Genomic DNA, 17432 nt, shown 5'->3' with positions numbered 1-17432 from the left:
CGCCCTCGTTTGCTCGGGGAGGTTACAATCTTTTCCCTCTGCTCTAGGCTGACCTCCCGCAGCTCAAACACGCCAAATAAATTCTAATGGACCAATTTTGGTCTCCTGCCACTCATTCTTCCAGCTGTGCCTATAAAATTCCCTCTAAGCACTGCTTTGGCTGTATCCTATACATTTGTCATAAAGAGTTTTTATTAATTTTCCATTACATTATTTTTCCATTGTGAATACTTCTTTGAATCATGAGTTGTCCCATGCAAAGGACACCTCAGAAGTCCCATCCTGGGCCCTGCTCCTTCACTTACAAGCTGGCCTACACTGACCTCTCTGAGCATCAAGTCGTCTATACATGGAAACAACCAAAATGTCCTTCGATAGATGAATGGATAAAGAAGTTGTGGTATATATACACAATGGAATACTATTCGGTGGTAAGAAAAGATGATATAGGAACATTTGTGACAACATGGATGGATCTTGAGAATGTAACGCTGAGTGAAATAAGCCAGACAGAAAAAGCAGAGAACCATGTGATTTCACTGATATGTGGTATATAAACCAAAAACAACAAAAGAACAAGACAAACAAATGAGAAACAGAAACTCATAGACACAGATAATAGTTTAGTGGTTACCAGAGGGTAAGGGGGGTGGTGGGTGGGGGGTGGGAGATGAGGGTAAGGGGGATCGAATATACGGTGATGGAAGGAGAACTGACTCTGGGTGATGAACACACAATGGGATTTATAGATGATATAATACAGAATTGTACACCTGAAATCTATGTAATTTTACTAACAATTGTCACCCCAATAAATTTAATAAAAAAAAAAAAGAAAGTCGTCTATAAGATAAGGATGATGAAGGGGGTGATGATGCCATCTATCCTTCCTGCTCCACCAAACTGCCTGATGTCCAGTCTGTAACCCGTAACCTCTTTGGACACATAAAATGTTGATAATTATTACTGTACTAAAAATACACAGTGTATAGCCATGTACTAGCTGTGTAACTTTGGGCAACTTACTTTAACTATTCTGTGCTTTGGTTTCCTTATGTGTGAAATGCATAACTCTGATTCACGGGAGAGGGTTATACAGGGTTATGAAGCTGTCTTCTGACGCCACCTACCTTTCACTAACCAGCAGTAACGACAGTCACCTACAGAGAGGATGGAAAGAATTGGAGCTCCTTCCTGAATACGTCTGGGTGTATAAGTGCAATGTGTTAACAACATGTCTGTCAAGGAAAGGCTGAAAAACTGCTGCGGATTAAAGGAGACTAAAGAGACATGACAACTAACTAAAGTATATGATCCTAAGCTGGATTCTGGTTGAGGGAGGGAATACTAGGAAGGCTGGGCTTGGTACAATTGGTGAAATATGAATTTGGACTGTCTATAAGGTGAGTGTTAAGATAAGTATTAGAAGAGAGAAAACAGAGATACACTTAGAACAGTGCCTGGGATCTAGACAGCACAACGACCTGTTGTTACCTACCAGGATGTAAGCCCCATGAGGACACTGACTTCCGCTGTTCTACTCGCTCCTGTATCGCCAGAGCCTGGATCAGTCCTGGCACGTAATATGTGCTTAATTCATATTTGTTGAAAGGATAAATGAACTGGCCCCTGTAACAAGACAGAGCTAAGAATTAGGGTGAGGTACCCAGAGCCACCTGTTTTCACATGCAGAGACTGAGGTTATCCACTCTGGTTCCTGGTAACTGTTGGTCACCCCAGGGACTCTGGCCTGCAAAACATTCTGAGATTGAGTCAGCTGTTCTAGGAACCCGATTAACACAACCAAAACTATGTCTGGCAGCTTCCCACATCAAAGTGCTTATAATGTACTAAATGAGGATTGCCTACGCCCCTTCTGCTTCTGTTCCTCAGTGCTTTCCTGGGCGAGGAGAGAGGGAGTGGATGTGTTGCTGTCCTCAGGGGACAAAGACAGGCTCTGATCAGGGAGTCTGAGCCTCAGGCCAACGCACGCTGGCTAGGAGGAATGCTTGCCTTTGTAAGGTTTCACTGGCAAATCTCAGCTGGATGTCATGCTTCAGAGAGGTCTCAGATGGCTGGTGGGGCAAGGCCACGCAGCACCTCTTCTCCGAGCTCTGGCTGGCCAGCTCCAGCTCCCAGGTCAGCCTGGAGGCCAGCCAGTCTATTACTGAGTATCCTCATTGGTTAGCAGACACTGGGCAGTTGTGAGGGTGGCCACAGAGTCCCAGTCTGAGAGCGATGGAAGGGACCTCAGACATCTGCTCTCCTTTGACAGAAGAGAAAGCAGCAGGATCCAGGTGGGTGGCCACTGACCTCTGAGACTTTTGCTGAGTAACTCCAGGCTCAGCACTGGCAGCAAACCAGAATTTACATTAATCTGGTGACCACAATTCTTCCCACTCTAGTGACTCCCTGATACCCTGTTCACCCAATTTGTGAATGGCAGGAGGTTTCATCATGGCTGAATCTTAAGGTAGCTGGCAGGTGGCAGTAGGTCTCCAGGTGTCCTGGCTTTTTGAGAAGTCACCCCTGGCATGGTACTGGTGGCAGATGTCCTTGGTTTGCAGCATGGCCTCTCCCACGGGCCTCCAGGTCCAGCACAGGCAGTGAACAACTGAGGATCACTTTGTAGCTCCTACCAGGTAGCCCCCGAAAAGTCAGTGCCTGACCCAGGCCTGCACCAATAGGTCTCAGAGCCAACATACTTGGAGGTTGGTTTAGACCACAGCAGAGCACTGCCCAATTAGCCCCAAAAGTGACATACAGAGAGCACTCTAGCAGACACCAGAGCCTGTGGGGATGAATCTTACTCAGTGGGGTAAGCTTCCCACACAGCAGCTCATAAGTTGTGGATGAGGTCAAACCCCACAGTCAGTTAGCCTAAGGGTCAATTCCACCCACTGATGTGCCAATAGCAATCAAGGGTCAACTACAACAGGAGAATACACACAACCCATACAAGGGACACTCCTGGAGCACCCGGCTCAGGTGACCAGGGAGACTGTGCCACTGAGCCCCACAGGACACTTACTATAAAAGGCCACCCGACAAAGACTGGGAGATATAGCAGATCTACTTAATACATAAAAACAAACACAGAGAAGCAGCCAAAATGAGGAAGCAAAGAAATGCATCCCCAATGAAAGAACAGGAGAAAAATCCAGAAAAAGAACTAAACAAAATGGAGGCAAGCAACCTACCGGGTACAGAATTCAAAACAATGGTTATAAGAATGCTCAAGGAACTTAGTGAGAACTTCAGCAAAGAGATAGCAAGCATAAAAAAGGACATAGAAACCATAAAAAAGAACTAGTCAGAAGTGAAGAATAGAATAAATGAAATAAAGAATGCACTAGAAGAAATCACTAGCAGGCTCAATGAAGCAGAGGACTGAATCAGCAATTTGGAAAACAAGGTAGCAGAAAACACCAAATCAAAAAACAAAAAGAAAAAAAATATCCAGAGAAATGAGTATAGTGTAAGAAACCTCTGGGACAACATCCAGCATGACAACATTTGCGTCACATGGGTATCAGAAGAAGAGAGAAAGCAAGGGGTTGAGAACCTATTTGAAGAAATAGTGATTGAAACCTTTCCTAACCTGGTGAAGGAAATAGACATACAAATCTAGGAAGTGTGGGATGAACCGAAACAGGCCCTCACCAAGACACATTGTAATTAAAATGGCAAAGGTTAAAGACAAAGAGGGAATCCTAAAAGCAGCAAGAGAAAGGCAATTAGTAACTTACAAGGGAGCTCCCATAAGACTATCAAATGATTTTTTAACAGAAACTTTGCCGGCCAGGGGGATTGGCACAAAATATTCAATGTGATGAAAAGCAAGGACTTACAATCAAGAATACTCTACCTAGCAAGGGTATCATTTATAATTGAAGGACAAATAAAGAGCTTCCCAGACAAGAAAAAGCTAAAGAAGTTCATTACCACCAAACCAGTATTACAGGGAGTGTTAGAGGGACTTCTTTAAGACAAAAAAAAATAAAAAAAAAAATCAAAATTATGAATATCAATATGGCAATAGCTACATATCTACCAACAATGTTAAGTGTTCTAGGAGTCATATTAAAAAAGTAAAAAGAAAGAGGTAAAATTAATTTTAATATATGTTACCTAACCCTAAAATCCAAAATATCATTTCAACATGTAATAATATAAAAATTATTAGAGATATTTTGCCTTACCAATACAAGTCTTAGAATTCCGGTGTGTGGACAACTAATGTCAACAAAAAAACATTCAGTCTAAGAGAAAGCTTATGAGTTTATTTGAGCCAAACTGGCGACAATTGCCCTGAAGCAAAATCTCAGTGGATTGAAAAAATGCTCTGGAAAATGGCCGTTTTGCAACTTATTTTATACATTAGAATCAAAACAAGAAGGTTACATGAAATCCATTAGTGGTAGATTAAGGGGGTGGGAGAAAGCAAGGGGGGGATCTCTGGGATTAGATAAAAAGTAAATTTGAGAAACAGATACTTCTTTTACGTTGGTGGGTACAGGGTAGTTAATAGCATTTTATAGCACCTAGAGTTGGTAATCAGAGGACAAGAATAGCAATGAGGGATTCTGTGGTCTCTTGCTCTGGTGTGGCTGGTTATGCCCTTAGAGGTCATGGAGAAGGGGGATTACTCTGACATTCCAAGGGTATGTAGGGTAGATGCAAAAAGACAATAGACAGACTCACGTAAGGTAAAGGTTGACCTTTGTCAAGGGAGCTACAGGCCAAGGATGTGACGACCAGCCACGCTTTTAGTTAGGACTTTTTATGTTCACACCGTCCTATGTGGTTACTTTCCCTGTCTGAGTTTGTAGGGCTTGCCATGCAGGTCTCCCCTGAGCTTGTCAGGTTTAGTGTGTGGCCCCGTTTTTCATCCACATTAACTTACAGCACATGTCAATTCCGATGCTAACTTTTCGGCGTTTAAAGGGAAATATAGGTCTGCCAAACAATGAAGATGTGTTTAACAGAAAAATATTCCACCCAACTTGTTTTTAAATATAAACTAATTAAAATTAAATTAAAAATTCAGTTCTTCAGTCATAATAGCCACATTTCAAGTGCTTAATAGCCACAAATCTGGTAGCTGCTGGTTACCTGTCTCGACGTAAATACATTTAGACGTTGCCCCCCAAAACAAAATTCCCCTCAGAAGTGCCAATTAAGCTCCGGTTTCAGGGGAAACTGTGGGTCCTGCAGTTCCGGATTTCCTCACGAGAGGGCACTAAAGAGCACACTCTCACCATCGCTAGGCGAGCTACCGACCCGGAAGCTAAATCCCATTGTTCTGTCTAGTTCTTCCGGCTTTCTCCACCCCCTCGGAGACTCAGCCAATTCACCGCAGGCCCTGAAGTCTCCGAGCCCGCAGGATGTGTCGGAGAACTTAGCCGCGGTGTCTGTCGAGCAAGTGAAGAGCTGCAAGTCGTTCCCGGGTGCAGGATTGTTGGCACCCTGGAGCCACGCGCGGGTAGTGGGCGCGGAGCCCCCGGACGCGCAGGTCCCTTACCCGACACACGGTAGAGAGCCCGGCCTTAGAACGCGTCGCCCGGGCTACCTCCATCACGTTGTCTTCTCCAAGGCCTCCAGGGCCGGACCTGAGCTCCCAGTGCACTCGCAGGCCTCCTCCAATGATTCAGAAGTCATGCCCGGCGCTGCTGCAACCTCAAGATGTCGGAGACAGGGTGGAAACGCTTATGGTAAACTGCCGGGAAGGGGAGGCAGGGGTTCCAGGACCTCCGGCTCGGGCAGGTTGCCAAGGGTCAGCGGTCCGAGGGGGGACTTTTCCGCGCTCCTCCGTATGCGCGCAGAGTTGGGGACTTGGCGGGAGAGATGGCGGGGAAGGAGGAAGGCGAGAGGCGAGGGCTGCAGCCCTTCGCTTGGGAGAGGAGAGCAAGGGTCGCGCTGCTGCAGTGCCATCGGAGTAGAGACGGGAGGAATTGCCGGGGCCTTGGGGGGTTTCGGGGGAATGTGCCTGAGAGGCCCCGCAAGAGGTGCGAACGCTACGGGATGTTGCTTAAAGTTGGATGCCTGGAGTGACAGAGGTGGGACAACACCCGGGCAGATATTTGGACCATCTCAAGGCCCAGTAATAGCGCCAAGACCGAGAAGCTAGGGTCACTGGGGGCGGGGAGAGGGGGAACCTTTGGATCTCCAGCCCCCAGCCCCCAGCCGGGCCGGACTAGATAAGGTCCACCGCGCTGCTAGGCCACGCCCCCAGGCGTCTGGATTGGCTGCCGTGGTCGGGCCGCCGGGCCGCCATTGGTGGAGGCGGAGGTGGGGCTACGCAGTACTTTCCACGAGGACGCTGGGGCTGGGTCGCTGCTGGTGGTGGGTGGAGGCGCGAGTACAGCCAGGCATTGGGCTGGGTAGGCCTTGGGCTTGCGGCGGCTTTCGTCATTCGGAGCCACTTTCGCCCGGGTTGGGGTGCGGATTTTTTTTTTTTAATCCTTAAAAAAAGGCGGCTGCAGCTGTACATTTACATATTTGAAAACATGCTTACGGATTTCTCTTTCTGGGCCCTCCAGCTCTGGCCTCCGTTGTATATCCTATCTGAATTGGATAGACTATTTTTTAAAGGGATGTAGAAATTGCTTGGGGAATGATTGCAAACTGCTATTTATTGCCTTTGTGTACCTGTGTAGTATTGTTTGGTTGTTTTTGTCCTACCCACCCCTGGAAAAAACAAAACAAAACTGGATTACTAATTTTTTTTAACTTGAATAACTTTGGACTATTTAGAAAAAATCAAATATGCCCTTAAAGGATGTGCCATTGACAATATTTTAAGACTATTCAAAATGAAAAGTGTAATTTTTTTTTAAACAGAGGTTAATCCATACCACTAGTTGTGGATGAAAAAGGGGTTCTATGGAAAGTAACCTCACAGGGTGATCTGATCATAAATTCCTAACGGGGCAGGTGATGGGTAGTCACGCACCAGGCATAGAAACTTTTTTAGTAGAAGGTTTATCTTTGCCTTAAGCAAGCCCTGTCCATTGTTTCTGTGCATCAAGGTTAGCACACCCTTGAAACAACCATCCTCAAGAGAGCACACAATCCTGTTAACTATCCTGTAATCCAGTTCCCACCCTACTTTCTCCTACCTTCATGTAATCTTTACTTCCCTCCTTAATTCCAAATGCATACCGTGTTTCCCTGAAAATAAGACTGGGTCTTATATTAATTTTTGCTCCAAAAGACGCATTAGGGCTTATGTTTAGAGGATGTCATCCTGAAAAATTATGCTAGGGCTTATTTTCCGGTTAGGTCTTATTTTCGGGGAAACACGGTAAAATAAATTGTAAAACTGTTATTCTCTGGAGCATTTGAGATCTTATTTCCCAACAATTGTCTGTCAGTTTTGCTCAAATTCTTGTAAAAATTGTCCATAGGTCTGGACATTCTTACGTGGATGTAGTGTATATTTAGCATCTGCTGCATGCTAGTAGGCCGGGAAAATTATAAAGTTAAAAAAGTTGTGGGCTCTTCTCATTTATTCAGCAAATACTTATGGAGCCAACACTGTGTCCAAGTACTGTGCTGTGAAAATAAAGACATAAAGAAGATAGTTCCTGCACTGGGGGAGGGTGTGAGTGTGTGTGTGTGTGTGTGTGTGTGTGTGTGTGTGTGACAGCAGCCTTAAAACAAATTTCATGCAATACCTGTGAAAGCATTGGGGAAGCAGCCCCTAGGAGAGCTGCTCGGAAGCTGTAACTACAGGTCCTTCCTGCAGCCTTGCTGGAGCAAAGGGCTAGAGGGAGCCAGGGGATGTTATCCTGTGGGATTAGGCTCAAGGGAAAGCCATGTGCGGGTTTCCTGGTAGCTGATTCATTCATTCTTGACAGTTGAGCACCTACTGTGCACCAAACTCTGGTCAGTACTGGAGGTACCACCATGAACTGCAAACCAGGAGTGAATGGCCTCTCTTGTTCTGGACCCTCAGTTGTAAGGGAGATGGGCTCAGGTGCGATGGAAGCAGTGAGAGGGGGCTTTCCCAGAGCAGGTAAGGTCTAAGCAGAGGCCCTCAGGGATTAATTGGACCTGGGAGGAGCTAGGGCAGGGTTTTCAGAGGTGAGAGGAAGGCAGAGAGTCCATTATATCTGCAGAGTGTATAAGTGTATATCTGCCGAGAGCACCGACCAGAAAGACTGGACCATGGTGATTCAGGAAAGGCCTTGCAAGCCAGCAGTTTGGACTTTATCCTGATTGGAATATGGAACAATTAAAGGATATTGTTCTACATTTTTAATTCAAGACTCTCACTGAAGGTGTTTGCACCTGGAAGCTGTGGGGTCAGATTTGTAGTTTGAAAAGACGGCTCTAGCTGCAGGGTAGACAGTGGATAAGAGGGAGCAGAGACGAGGTGAGTGAAGAGGTGGTGGCAGTCGCCGAGGATGACGGTCTCTGAGCTAGGATGACAGAGGTGAATTTGAGAACCTTTAGGAAGTAGAATGAGCAAGTGCATTAGAAAATGCGTCGGGTGCTGCCCAGGTTTCTGGCTGGGGCAGCTGAGTAGATAAATGGCAGGGTAGTCGCTGGGATGGGGCACCCTGGAGAGGAGCAGATTGGGGGTCAGAGAGACATGAGTTCAGGTTTGGAAATGTCTGAGGTGCCTTTGGGACGTCTGCTGAGTGCTTCGTGACCACGTCCTGCTGATGACCCTCGTCTTCCCAGAGCCTGAGTTAGTGCTCATGCGGGTCTGAAGCTCTGGGGAGAGGTTGTGTCTCCCATATTTCCTAGTGGAATATCTCAGCGTGAATTGGAGAAGAGGGAAGTGTGTGCAGTACTGTGGACTGAATTCCCACTGTGGAATGCTGAGTTGGAGATGCCTGTGTGCTAGTGGGAGGTGGAAGAGGCGTGGGATTAGCAGAGTCTGGAGAGAAACTGCATGGGATGACGGTATGGGTGTTGTCAGCACGTGGGTGTGGTGGGGTGGGGTGAGGTTGCCCTGAGAGGCTGTATGAAGCCCCCGGAGATAAGAGGAACAGCAATATCTTCCAGCAGGCAGAGGAAAAGGAGACCTCGAAGGGCAGCCGGAAGAGGAGCGAGAACCCCAAAACTGAGAGGCGAGGCGGTCAGCTGCTTGAAATGCACCAGACAGGCCAAGTAAGAGAAGCAGAAGGAGATAGAGAGGACATTTTGATGGTTGGTCAGTGGTGGGGGGTTGGGAGGATGGGTGAGAAAGGTGAAAGGACTGGGAAGTACAAATTTGTGAAATACAGTATGGAAAATATAGTCAATAATGTTGCAAAAGCTATGACTAGTGTCAAATGGGTACTGGGCTTATCAGGGGGATCACATCATAGATTATATAAATGCCTAACCGCTGCACTGTATACCTGAAACTAATATGAAATAATAATGAATGTCAACTATAATTATATATATACATATCGTCACGGGATGTCAAGTACAGCATAGGGAATATAGTCGGTGGTACTTTAATAGCTGTGTACGATGTCAGAGGGGTAGTGGACTTGTTGGGGTTATCACTTTGTGAGGGGGGTAAATGTCTAATCACTGTTGTTTTGTACACCTGAAACCAATAGTGAGAGAGAGAGAGAGAGAGAGAGAGAGAGAGAGAGAGAGAGAGAGAGAGAGAAGGATAAGTGTGGAAAGGGGTTCTGGGGTGTTGCAGGTCCTTGATGAGCACGCAGGGCAGGGCAGCTTCAACGTAGAGGTGTTATTACAGCTGGATGGCAAATGGTGGGGGCCTGAGGAGTGACTAGCAAACGGGGAGGAGGTGCCCTTCCAGGCAGCTGGAAAGATAGGAGGCCCTTCAAGTTTGTTTCCAGGCAGCGGAGAAGATGGCACTGGAGGGGGGAAGAATGGCTCATGGAGGTCACGAAGTCGAGGATGAGACCGAGAAACAAACCTCATGGGAGGATGGGTTAGCAGAAGTGTGGATGAGAGATGACACAAGGGGGTGGAGAACTGTCAATTGAATGTACACGTTTTGCTCGGTGTCACTTGTTGTCTTAGCAATTCTACCACCCTTTGATACTTCTACAAGCTACTTGAACGTGGTTATAAGCTCCAGTACCGCATTGCCCTGAAAATAAAACCCAACTGGAAAATAAGCCTTAGCATGATTTTTAATAAGACATCCCCTGAAAATAAGCCCCAATGTGGTTTTTGGAGCAAAACTTAATATAAGATCCGGTCTTATTTTCAGGGAGACATGGTATTTACTATCAGAACTTATCTAGTCCTTTCCTCAACAGTCTTAAATAATTCCAGTTATAACTTGAGACTTGCTCATTTGGTGGAATGTGGAGTAATATCTCTTCTCTGGGAACCATACCACACAGATTAGAAACATTTTGGTTATGTGATGTGTCTTACAGGCAACTTTATATTCATCTGATAGTGTTTTAGGGCAATAGTATGCCATTTACTTAGAAATAATGAGGGGAGAGATCTTTGGATGGAGCTTGCCAATATCTCCTTTGGCAAAGAGGACTTTTTTTCCTGATTAGATTTCTAAGAGTGCCTTTTCACAACCCTGTGCGATTAAGGCTGGATCCTGGGGCATGCGGTGGGGGCACGAGAGTGGGCCTGGGGGAAGTACATTTAGTCTTTGAAGGAGCCCTGCCATTCCGGGACTGCCTCAGGATTCTCCCGTGTATGTGTCTGTCCTGGCTTAAAGGAGAGCCAGCAAACCCAGGAGTGGCCACTGGTCCATGGCGCCCTCTGTGGGCAGCTTAGGTCCCAGAAAGCTGAGCGGGTATAAGAGAAAGTGAAAGTTTTAAAGTAAGGAAAGCCATAGGTTTTACAGAGAGTGGTACATATGTTTTGCTGCTGAGTTTAAGGTTTCATTTCCTTTATCTTGCTCCTGTAAGTATTTACAGGTTCTGTAGCCAAGGGAGCTTGGAAACCTGCAGTTCAGAGTTAAAACACCATGTTCAATTGATTTTGCTTTTGTGAAGACAGGTGGCCAATAACTTTTGTTTTCGGGACACAGGGGGAAGTGTGGTTGGTGGCATAATTCACAGATGCAAATAGACATGTTGCGCGGTAGGAGCAGAGGTATTGTGACTACTAAGGCCGGAGCGCCATCTTGCAGTGCAAGGTGTTCTCGGCATCCCAGTACTGCTCACTCCTGGCTACGCCTTTCTCTTCTCTGAAGCATGAAGGTGATACCGGATGAGTTTCTAAGAGAGAAGACTTGCTGTGGCACAGCTGCTGACACTGTTCCCTTGTCCTGCAGTTGCATCCAGCGATCAAAGCTTTCCTGTGTGGCTCCATCAGTGGGACGTGCTCCACCCTCCTTTTCCAGCCCCTGGATCTCCTCAAAACGCGCCTGCAGACTCTGCAGCCCTCCGCCCAGGGGTAAGGCCTGCGCCCCCCATTTCACTGAGGAACTGGTTTCAACAGCTTCTCTCAGACACAGGAGTGTCTTTACTGTGTTGAGCCAACTTCCGTTCTGTTGGATGCTCCAAGAGAAGCAGGCCGTGCCCAATACTCACGGGTTTTGTGTATATTATTTTCTGGGAATATTTTTTATATTTGACATTTCTGGTTCATTAAAATGGGGACCTTCCCTGAGCAGCTTCCTGGGATCTGCCTCAGTGACACCTGCATTTATTGTGCTAGCCTGTAATATTATAACTGTGCTGCCTGGTACGAATAGGGGTGGTTGTCTAGAGATAACGTAAGTATTGTCCCTTTTGTGCCCCCGGATTCAGCATTGTGGGAAGTATATAAAATAAATATAAAATGGAAGGATATGAAATCGAAGGTTATCCCATTGCTTTGAACAGACGGATGAACACTTAAGTGTCAAATCATGAACCATAGGAAATCTAGGATTCCGAGAAGCATTATAGAGATTCTTAAGGGCCCTAGAAAAGAGTCCAAACAGAGAAGTCTTTGAGTGGCGAGTTTGTTTATGATGCTGTGGTCTGAGATTTTTCCTCCCCTGCCTTATTTTGTCTGTCCTCAGATCCAGACGTGTTGGGATGTTGGCTCTGCTTCTGCAGGTAGTCCGCACGGAGAGTCTTTTGGGCCTTTGGAAAGGGATGTCCCCTGTAAGCTGCCATTTTGATCTTCTCTTGAACTCTCTCCTTTAATAACTAGCCATTTCTCCTCTACCTCAAGTGTCCTTTCCTTTAAGCAAACGTGAGAGTTGGAAGTGGTGGGAGGCCCTTCGTGGTCTTCCTGACCACCTTATACTGCTGCTAACTTCTGTTTGCGGGCAGGGGACGGGGATGTCACAGCTGTGTGCCCTCGGAATGAGCTATTAGTCAGCACGCAGTCTTTAAAGCAGACGCAGCTGGTACCCCGCCCTCAGCCTGTCCTTGCTCTGCCCTCGGCCGAGGCCTCCGCAGCCCAAAGGGTTTTTCTGGCCTTAGGAAATCACTTTGGAAGTGCCAGGGAATTAATGCTCACCCCAACCCCACAGTAGCCCCTAACCAATGAAAGGTGAGAGGTGATGTTTAGGCCTCACTGCCCTCCCCGGGTAGAGGGATTACTCGGAGCGTGTCCTGCAGTGATGCCCCAGTTCCCCAAAGGGATTAGGTTCACCATGGCAGTAACTGGTTAGATAACACACCCTTTGTTGACTGCCATCCCTCCCACCTTACTTCCCACTCTCCCGTTGCTGTTCCCCCACACCTTAAATCAACTACTTGCATGCCAATCCTGGGTCTTTTGGGGAAACCCAGCTAAGATCATCTCTCACAGTGTGGGTCTCCTTTCCTCCTCTGACCCTTTCCGCAGTCCATCGTGCGGTGTGTCCCTGGCGTTGGAATCTACTTTGGCACGCTCTACTCTCTGAAGCAGTACTTCCTGCGAGGCCACCCCCCCACAGCCATGCAGTCGGTCATACTGGGGGTGGGCTCTCGCTCGATTGCAGGGGTCTGTATGCTGCCCATCACTGTGATCAAGACGCGTTACGAGGTGAGTTGGACGGCTTTTGGCCGTCGGGGTGGCTAAGCAGAAGCACTGGGCTCTTGAGTCAAGTAGCCACTGATGTCAACTCCCAATTTATAATCTAACATCGAGGCTGATGTGGTCAGAGAACCCATTTGTGTGGGCAGGCCAAGCCACGTGTGAGCCAGACCCCCCATTAGGTGCCCTGCTAATGCCACCTCTGAAGCTGGCTTGGTTTAGTGCTTGAACCCATGGCCGCCAGGCCCATCACTGGTTCTGTGCTTTCTTTGCAGAGCGGGAGGTACGGCTATGAGAGCGTCTACGCAGCCCTGAGGAGCATCTATCGCAACGAGGGGCACCGCGGCCTCTTCAGTGGCCTGACAGCGACACTCCTTCGTGATGCACCCTTTTCTGGAATCTACCTAATGTTTTACAACCAGACCAAAAACATCGTGCCCCACGGTATGGATAGAGGCAGGTGTAGTGGAGAGGTGATATCCCCAAGACAAACATTCTCACCACTTTCCCTGTGATATGAGACTACCTGTTGCTCTTAGCAGTTCCAGATTCTTAGCAGAGTTGGAGGAACTGAGCTTGAGCCTCGTGGCAGGCATGAGCCGGTGCTGGGGTGCAGTGGTGGACAGGCCAGACATGGTGCCTGCCTTCCGAGTTCAGAGCCTGTTAAGGCAGAGGACTGAAGGTGCTGGGATTGTTGAGTTGGGGGTGGGGCTGGCATGAAGCACTTTTCATAGGTCCTGCAACAATACTTCCCAAATTTGCCTGATCTTAAGATTTCTGGGCCCCACCCCAGGCCTCCGAAATCAGAAGCTTTGGAGTAAGGCCTGGGAGTCTATTTCTCAAGAAGCACTTGATGTGATTCTTACCAGACAAGCTGGGGATCTGCCAATGGATTAGGCACTGGAAGAAAAATATGATTTTCGCCTCCCTTGCTGTGTGCCCAGTTAATGTGGGTTTGAGCCCTCCATTTGGGTGGAAAGAAAGGTGCCAAACCTCAGGCATTCTGGCAGGCCCACCCTACCAGTGAGCTCATGTTGGGCAAGACCGCGACAAAAATCAAAGGGCAGTAAAATCCACCCAAGTGAGCCAGGTATTGCTAGATACACATCCTGTAGAACGAACCTGCATTCGATAAGGTGTCTGGATGATCTGAGCAAAGAATTGCTACCAAGGTCATGGGATAACTGGAAGGGCTGGAATGCCAGCACCATGACAGTGGTGATCAGCTGCAGTTGGGGGGCTTTGGGAGATTGGCTGCTTGTCCCCAGGCTCCAGGAGGTGTGACACTGCACATCACAGCCTTATTTTGCAGTAGAAAGAAAGTTAAGGCAATAAGGGAACTTGGATGTACATTTTTAACTTCTCAATCCATCTTTACAAGTTTTCTTTAATTTAGTATTTAGAAATCATTTTAAACTTATAAAAAAGCCACAAGAATAATACAAAGAACTCCACAGCCCTTTATTGTTTTCTTTTTATGTGTTTAATTGTTTTTTCCAAATCATTTAAGAGTAAGTTGCAGACGTGATGCTTATCGCTTGGATAAGATAGCGTCTTCACTGAAAACTCAAGTTATTTTTTTTTCTTTTGTAATTTGTAAGTATCTCTGTAGGAAGATACTTTGAATCTGTATAAGTCCATATAAAACATCCTGTTCCTTTCACCCATGTTTTAGCATCAGTCGTTGATTCTTGTCTGAATCTATGATGATAATTGTAAAAAAGTGAATTTTTAACTTCATGATTCCATCTACATTTATTAGTCATACCTTTAAATTTTTAGTTCTTAACCTTGTTTGAATCCAGACCTTCTGGCTTTTGGGAAGAATTAGTGGGCAACTTGGCATTGATATTTATCTGATGAATGTGAATTTTGTTTATAACTGAATGTTGCTTCTGTCCTATTTCAGACCAGTTGGATACCGCCCTCATTCCCGTTGTAAATTTCAGCTGTGGGATATTTGCTGGTATTCTGGCCTCACTGGTAACTCAACCTGCAGATGTTATCAAAACTCACATGCAGCTCTCCCCAATGAAATTTCAGTGGATTGGTCAGGCAGTGACAATCATCTTCAAAGTAAGGCTATAGAATAAATACTTGTTCTTATTGTGGTTAAGGCTCTCTCCCTCCCTAGAGCACTAGGTCTTTACACAATAGAATCACCTGAGAAGCTTTTTAGAAATCCCCATTCTCAGGTCACGACCTGGGCTGATTATGTCAGAACCTCTGGGGGGTGGGGGGGAGCCCAAGTATCAGTATTCTAATTTCTTCAGTGTTTCCAGGGTGTTGCCAAGGTTGAGAATCGCTGCCAAAGACCTATGGTTGGTTTTCTTTGGGTGGGGCCCCTACCTTAGGACAACCTGTGATAAGCATGCAGATTGCTGGGCTCTCCCCCACCTACTGAATCAGGCCATCTGGGAGGACCTAGTAATCTCATCAAGGACCCAGGAGGAAATAATGGTCAGAAAAAAATCACAAACGCATTATTTTGTTTCTAGGAGTTTGCTGTCATACAAATGGTAATACTGAAGATAAAAAGTACAGTAGATGTAAAGTGCACTAAAGTACTATTTAAAAGCTACTGAATTGGATTGGGTACCGTTATCACCCACCAGATAGTCTAGTCATGGTAAATTTATCACCTACCTCTTTAGATTTTTCTGTACTCATTTTTCTCTGTAGCAGGGGAAACATGTTAGCATATGCACCAAGTATCTGTCTCACCTAGATAGAAGCAAATATTTGTGAATCTGATCACATTCCTCAATTGCTTAGTTTGCCTGCTTTTCCTCCATACCTCAAATCATAAGGTTTGAAAATATTCTTTAATACATATGAAAATATATGTACTAAAGAGTATAACAATAGGAATGACTAAATCAATCCAGATTATGAGGGAAAAGTAAGAGGTGTTCTGTCTTTAATTCTTATATAAGGCCACCAAACACATATAGTGAATTACACACAAAAATGCTCCCTCTAGGCAAATTGTCAAAAAGGCACCTTTCCGTCAGCCTGGAGCCAGGGCCCAGGGCTTGGCGAGCCGACCTTGGCTGGATGTCAGCTGCCACTTGGGGCCTGGTGTTTCTGTGCACAAGCTGTACACCTGTACACAGCCACCCTGTATGAAGACTTTCAGCTAAGAAATAAATTCCCCTGGATGGAGCAAGCCTAAAAAGATAAAACTTAGCAACTGTTCGAAAAAAAGTTTAAGGCCATTGTCTCCTTGGACCCATTAGTCATAGTTTTGACATTATTTATAAAAGTCTAAAAACTAAGACTCAGAAATGGGGTCTTAGTTTCAGAGACCCCAGAGAGATCCTCACTGTCATGCCAGTTGTATAATTGCCTTGCTAATGAACTGAGTTTCGATGTTCATTTTCCTCATAGGACTATGGGCTGCGTGGCTTCTTCCAAGGCGGTGTGCCCCGGGCCCTCCGCAGGACTCTGATGGCAGCCATGGCGTGGACAGTCTATGAAGAGATGATGGCCAAGATGGGACTGAAATCCTGACCGAGAGGGCACTGACAAAGGATGGGATCTGTTGCCCTGCCTGGTTTCTGCCAGGGCTGCTTCATCCTCCTATTCTGGAGTACGATGAAGTCCTACTTGGAAAGCCAGGCAGGCAGATGTGTCACCTTGTTACCCAGTTGAAGTAGAGAATAGATGGGCCTGACTCAAGGCTTCAGAATCTCTCAAAAGGAGAGTCACTGATACAGCACACTGGGGAGTTGGGAAAGGGTTTGCGTACCCTGCAAAGCTACCCGAAAGCATTTCCTGGGAGGGAGCTGTCAGTGGCTCCAGCCACCCACCTACACCACAGTACCCACCGGACACCTGTTCTTGGGCAAGGGATCGTGATGCCACGGAAGCTGTGGCTGGGGAGCTCCAGCTGGGGAGGTTGGGTCTGTGGAGTGAGGCGTCACTGTCACCAGGCTGAATTCTGCATCTTAAATGGTAGTGATGTCAGGATAAGGAAGAAAAGGTGTCATTATTCAGTCAGTTCCTAATCAGCGTCTCTGAGGCTCTGGAGAAGGGAGGACAGTGGTTTCCTAGGCTCTAAGTGTCCAAATAAAAGGTTTTGGTCTTGGCCCCAGCACTGTGTGAACTTTTAAGTTTGGCATTTTTCTGCAGCTGAAGTTCAAATAAATAAAACACTGTATCATTGAAAACTGTTTGGAAAAGCTAAATAGTGTCATATCTGTTTTAAAATCACAGAATAGTCTAAGGTGGCTGGCATTTGAGCTGTATAGGTCCTAAAACCTAAAAAAAAAAACAGCTTTATTTTACTTAGCAATTCATGCATTTCGAATATACAATTCCCCTTTAGTAACTCGACTGAGTGGTGCGACCGTCACCATAAATCAGCTCTAGAACACACTTATCCCCTGCTTAGATCTCATTTACAATTGGTCCTCATTCCAGGCCCTAGTTCCAGGCAGCCACTGACCTGCCTTCTGTCTATAAATCTGCCTTGTCTGTACACAGTGTTTCTGTGGTTTACCCACCATATGGGATATTCA

General features: G+C 46.3%; 2 protein-coding genes across 5 annotated transcripts in view; one reads left to right on the top strand and one right to left on the bottom strand.

Moving 5' to 3' along the window:
- The window catches only part of CX3CR1 (C-X3-C motif chemokine receptor 1), a 68993-nt gene extending 66867 nt beyond the window's left edge, over positions 1-2126 (bottom strand). For 2 of the 3 annotated variants that reach the window (XR_012489613.1, XR_012489614.1), the window contains exon 1: positions 1499-2126. The gene's annotated coding sequence lies outside the window, so the exon portion shown is untranslated. The remainder of the gene's footprint in view (positions 1-1498) is intronic. The other variant, XM_074312590.1, reaches the window with a different exon arrangement.
- A 3204-nt stretch (positions 2127-5330) lies between these two features.
- On the top strand, positions 5331-17084 carry SLC25A38 (solute carrier family 25 member 38). Of its 2 annotated transcripts, XM_019727587.2 has the most exons (7): positions 5331-5714; positions 11228-11349; positions 11963-12047; positions 12739-12918; positions 13185-13353; positions 14819-14985; positions 16300-17084. In XM_019727587.2, the coding sequence occupies exons 1-7, from the start codon at positions 5646-5648 to the stop codon at positions 16420-16422; spliced, it is 915 nt and encodes a 304-aa protein (XP_019583146.2). In that variant the 5' UTR covers positions 5331-5645; the 3' UTR covers positions 16423-17084. The 2 variants fall into 2 exon arrangements, with proteins under 2 accessions (XP_019583146.2, XP_074168688.1); XM_074312587.1 differs by lacking the exon at positions 14819-14985 and having other exon boundaries at positions 5504-5714; positions 16300-16522.
- Positions 17085-17432: the final 348 nt, after the last annotated feature.

This window comes from Rhinolophus sinicus, linkage group LG10 (assembly GCF_036562045.2).
Source record: "Rhinolophus sinicus isolate RSC01 linkage group LG10, ASM3656204v1, whole genome shotgun sequence".
In the NCBI taxonomy this organism is placed as follows: domain Eukaryota; kingdom Metazoa; phylum Chordata; class Mammalia; order Chiroptera; family Rhinolophidae; genus Rhinolophus; species Rhinolophus sinicus.
The sequence above is the reverse complement of the archived record's forward strand: the minus strand, read 5'-3'. Positions and strand labels throughout refer to the sequence as shown.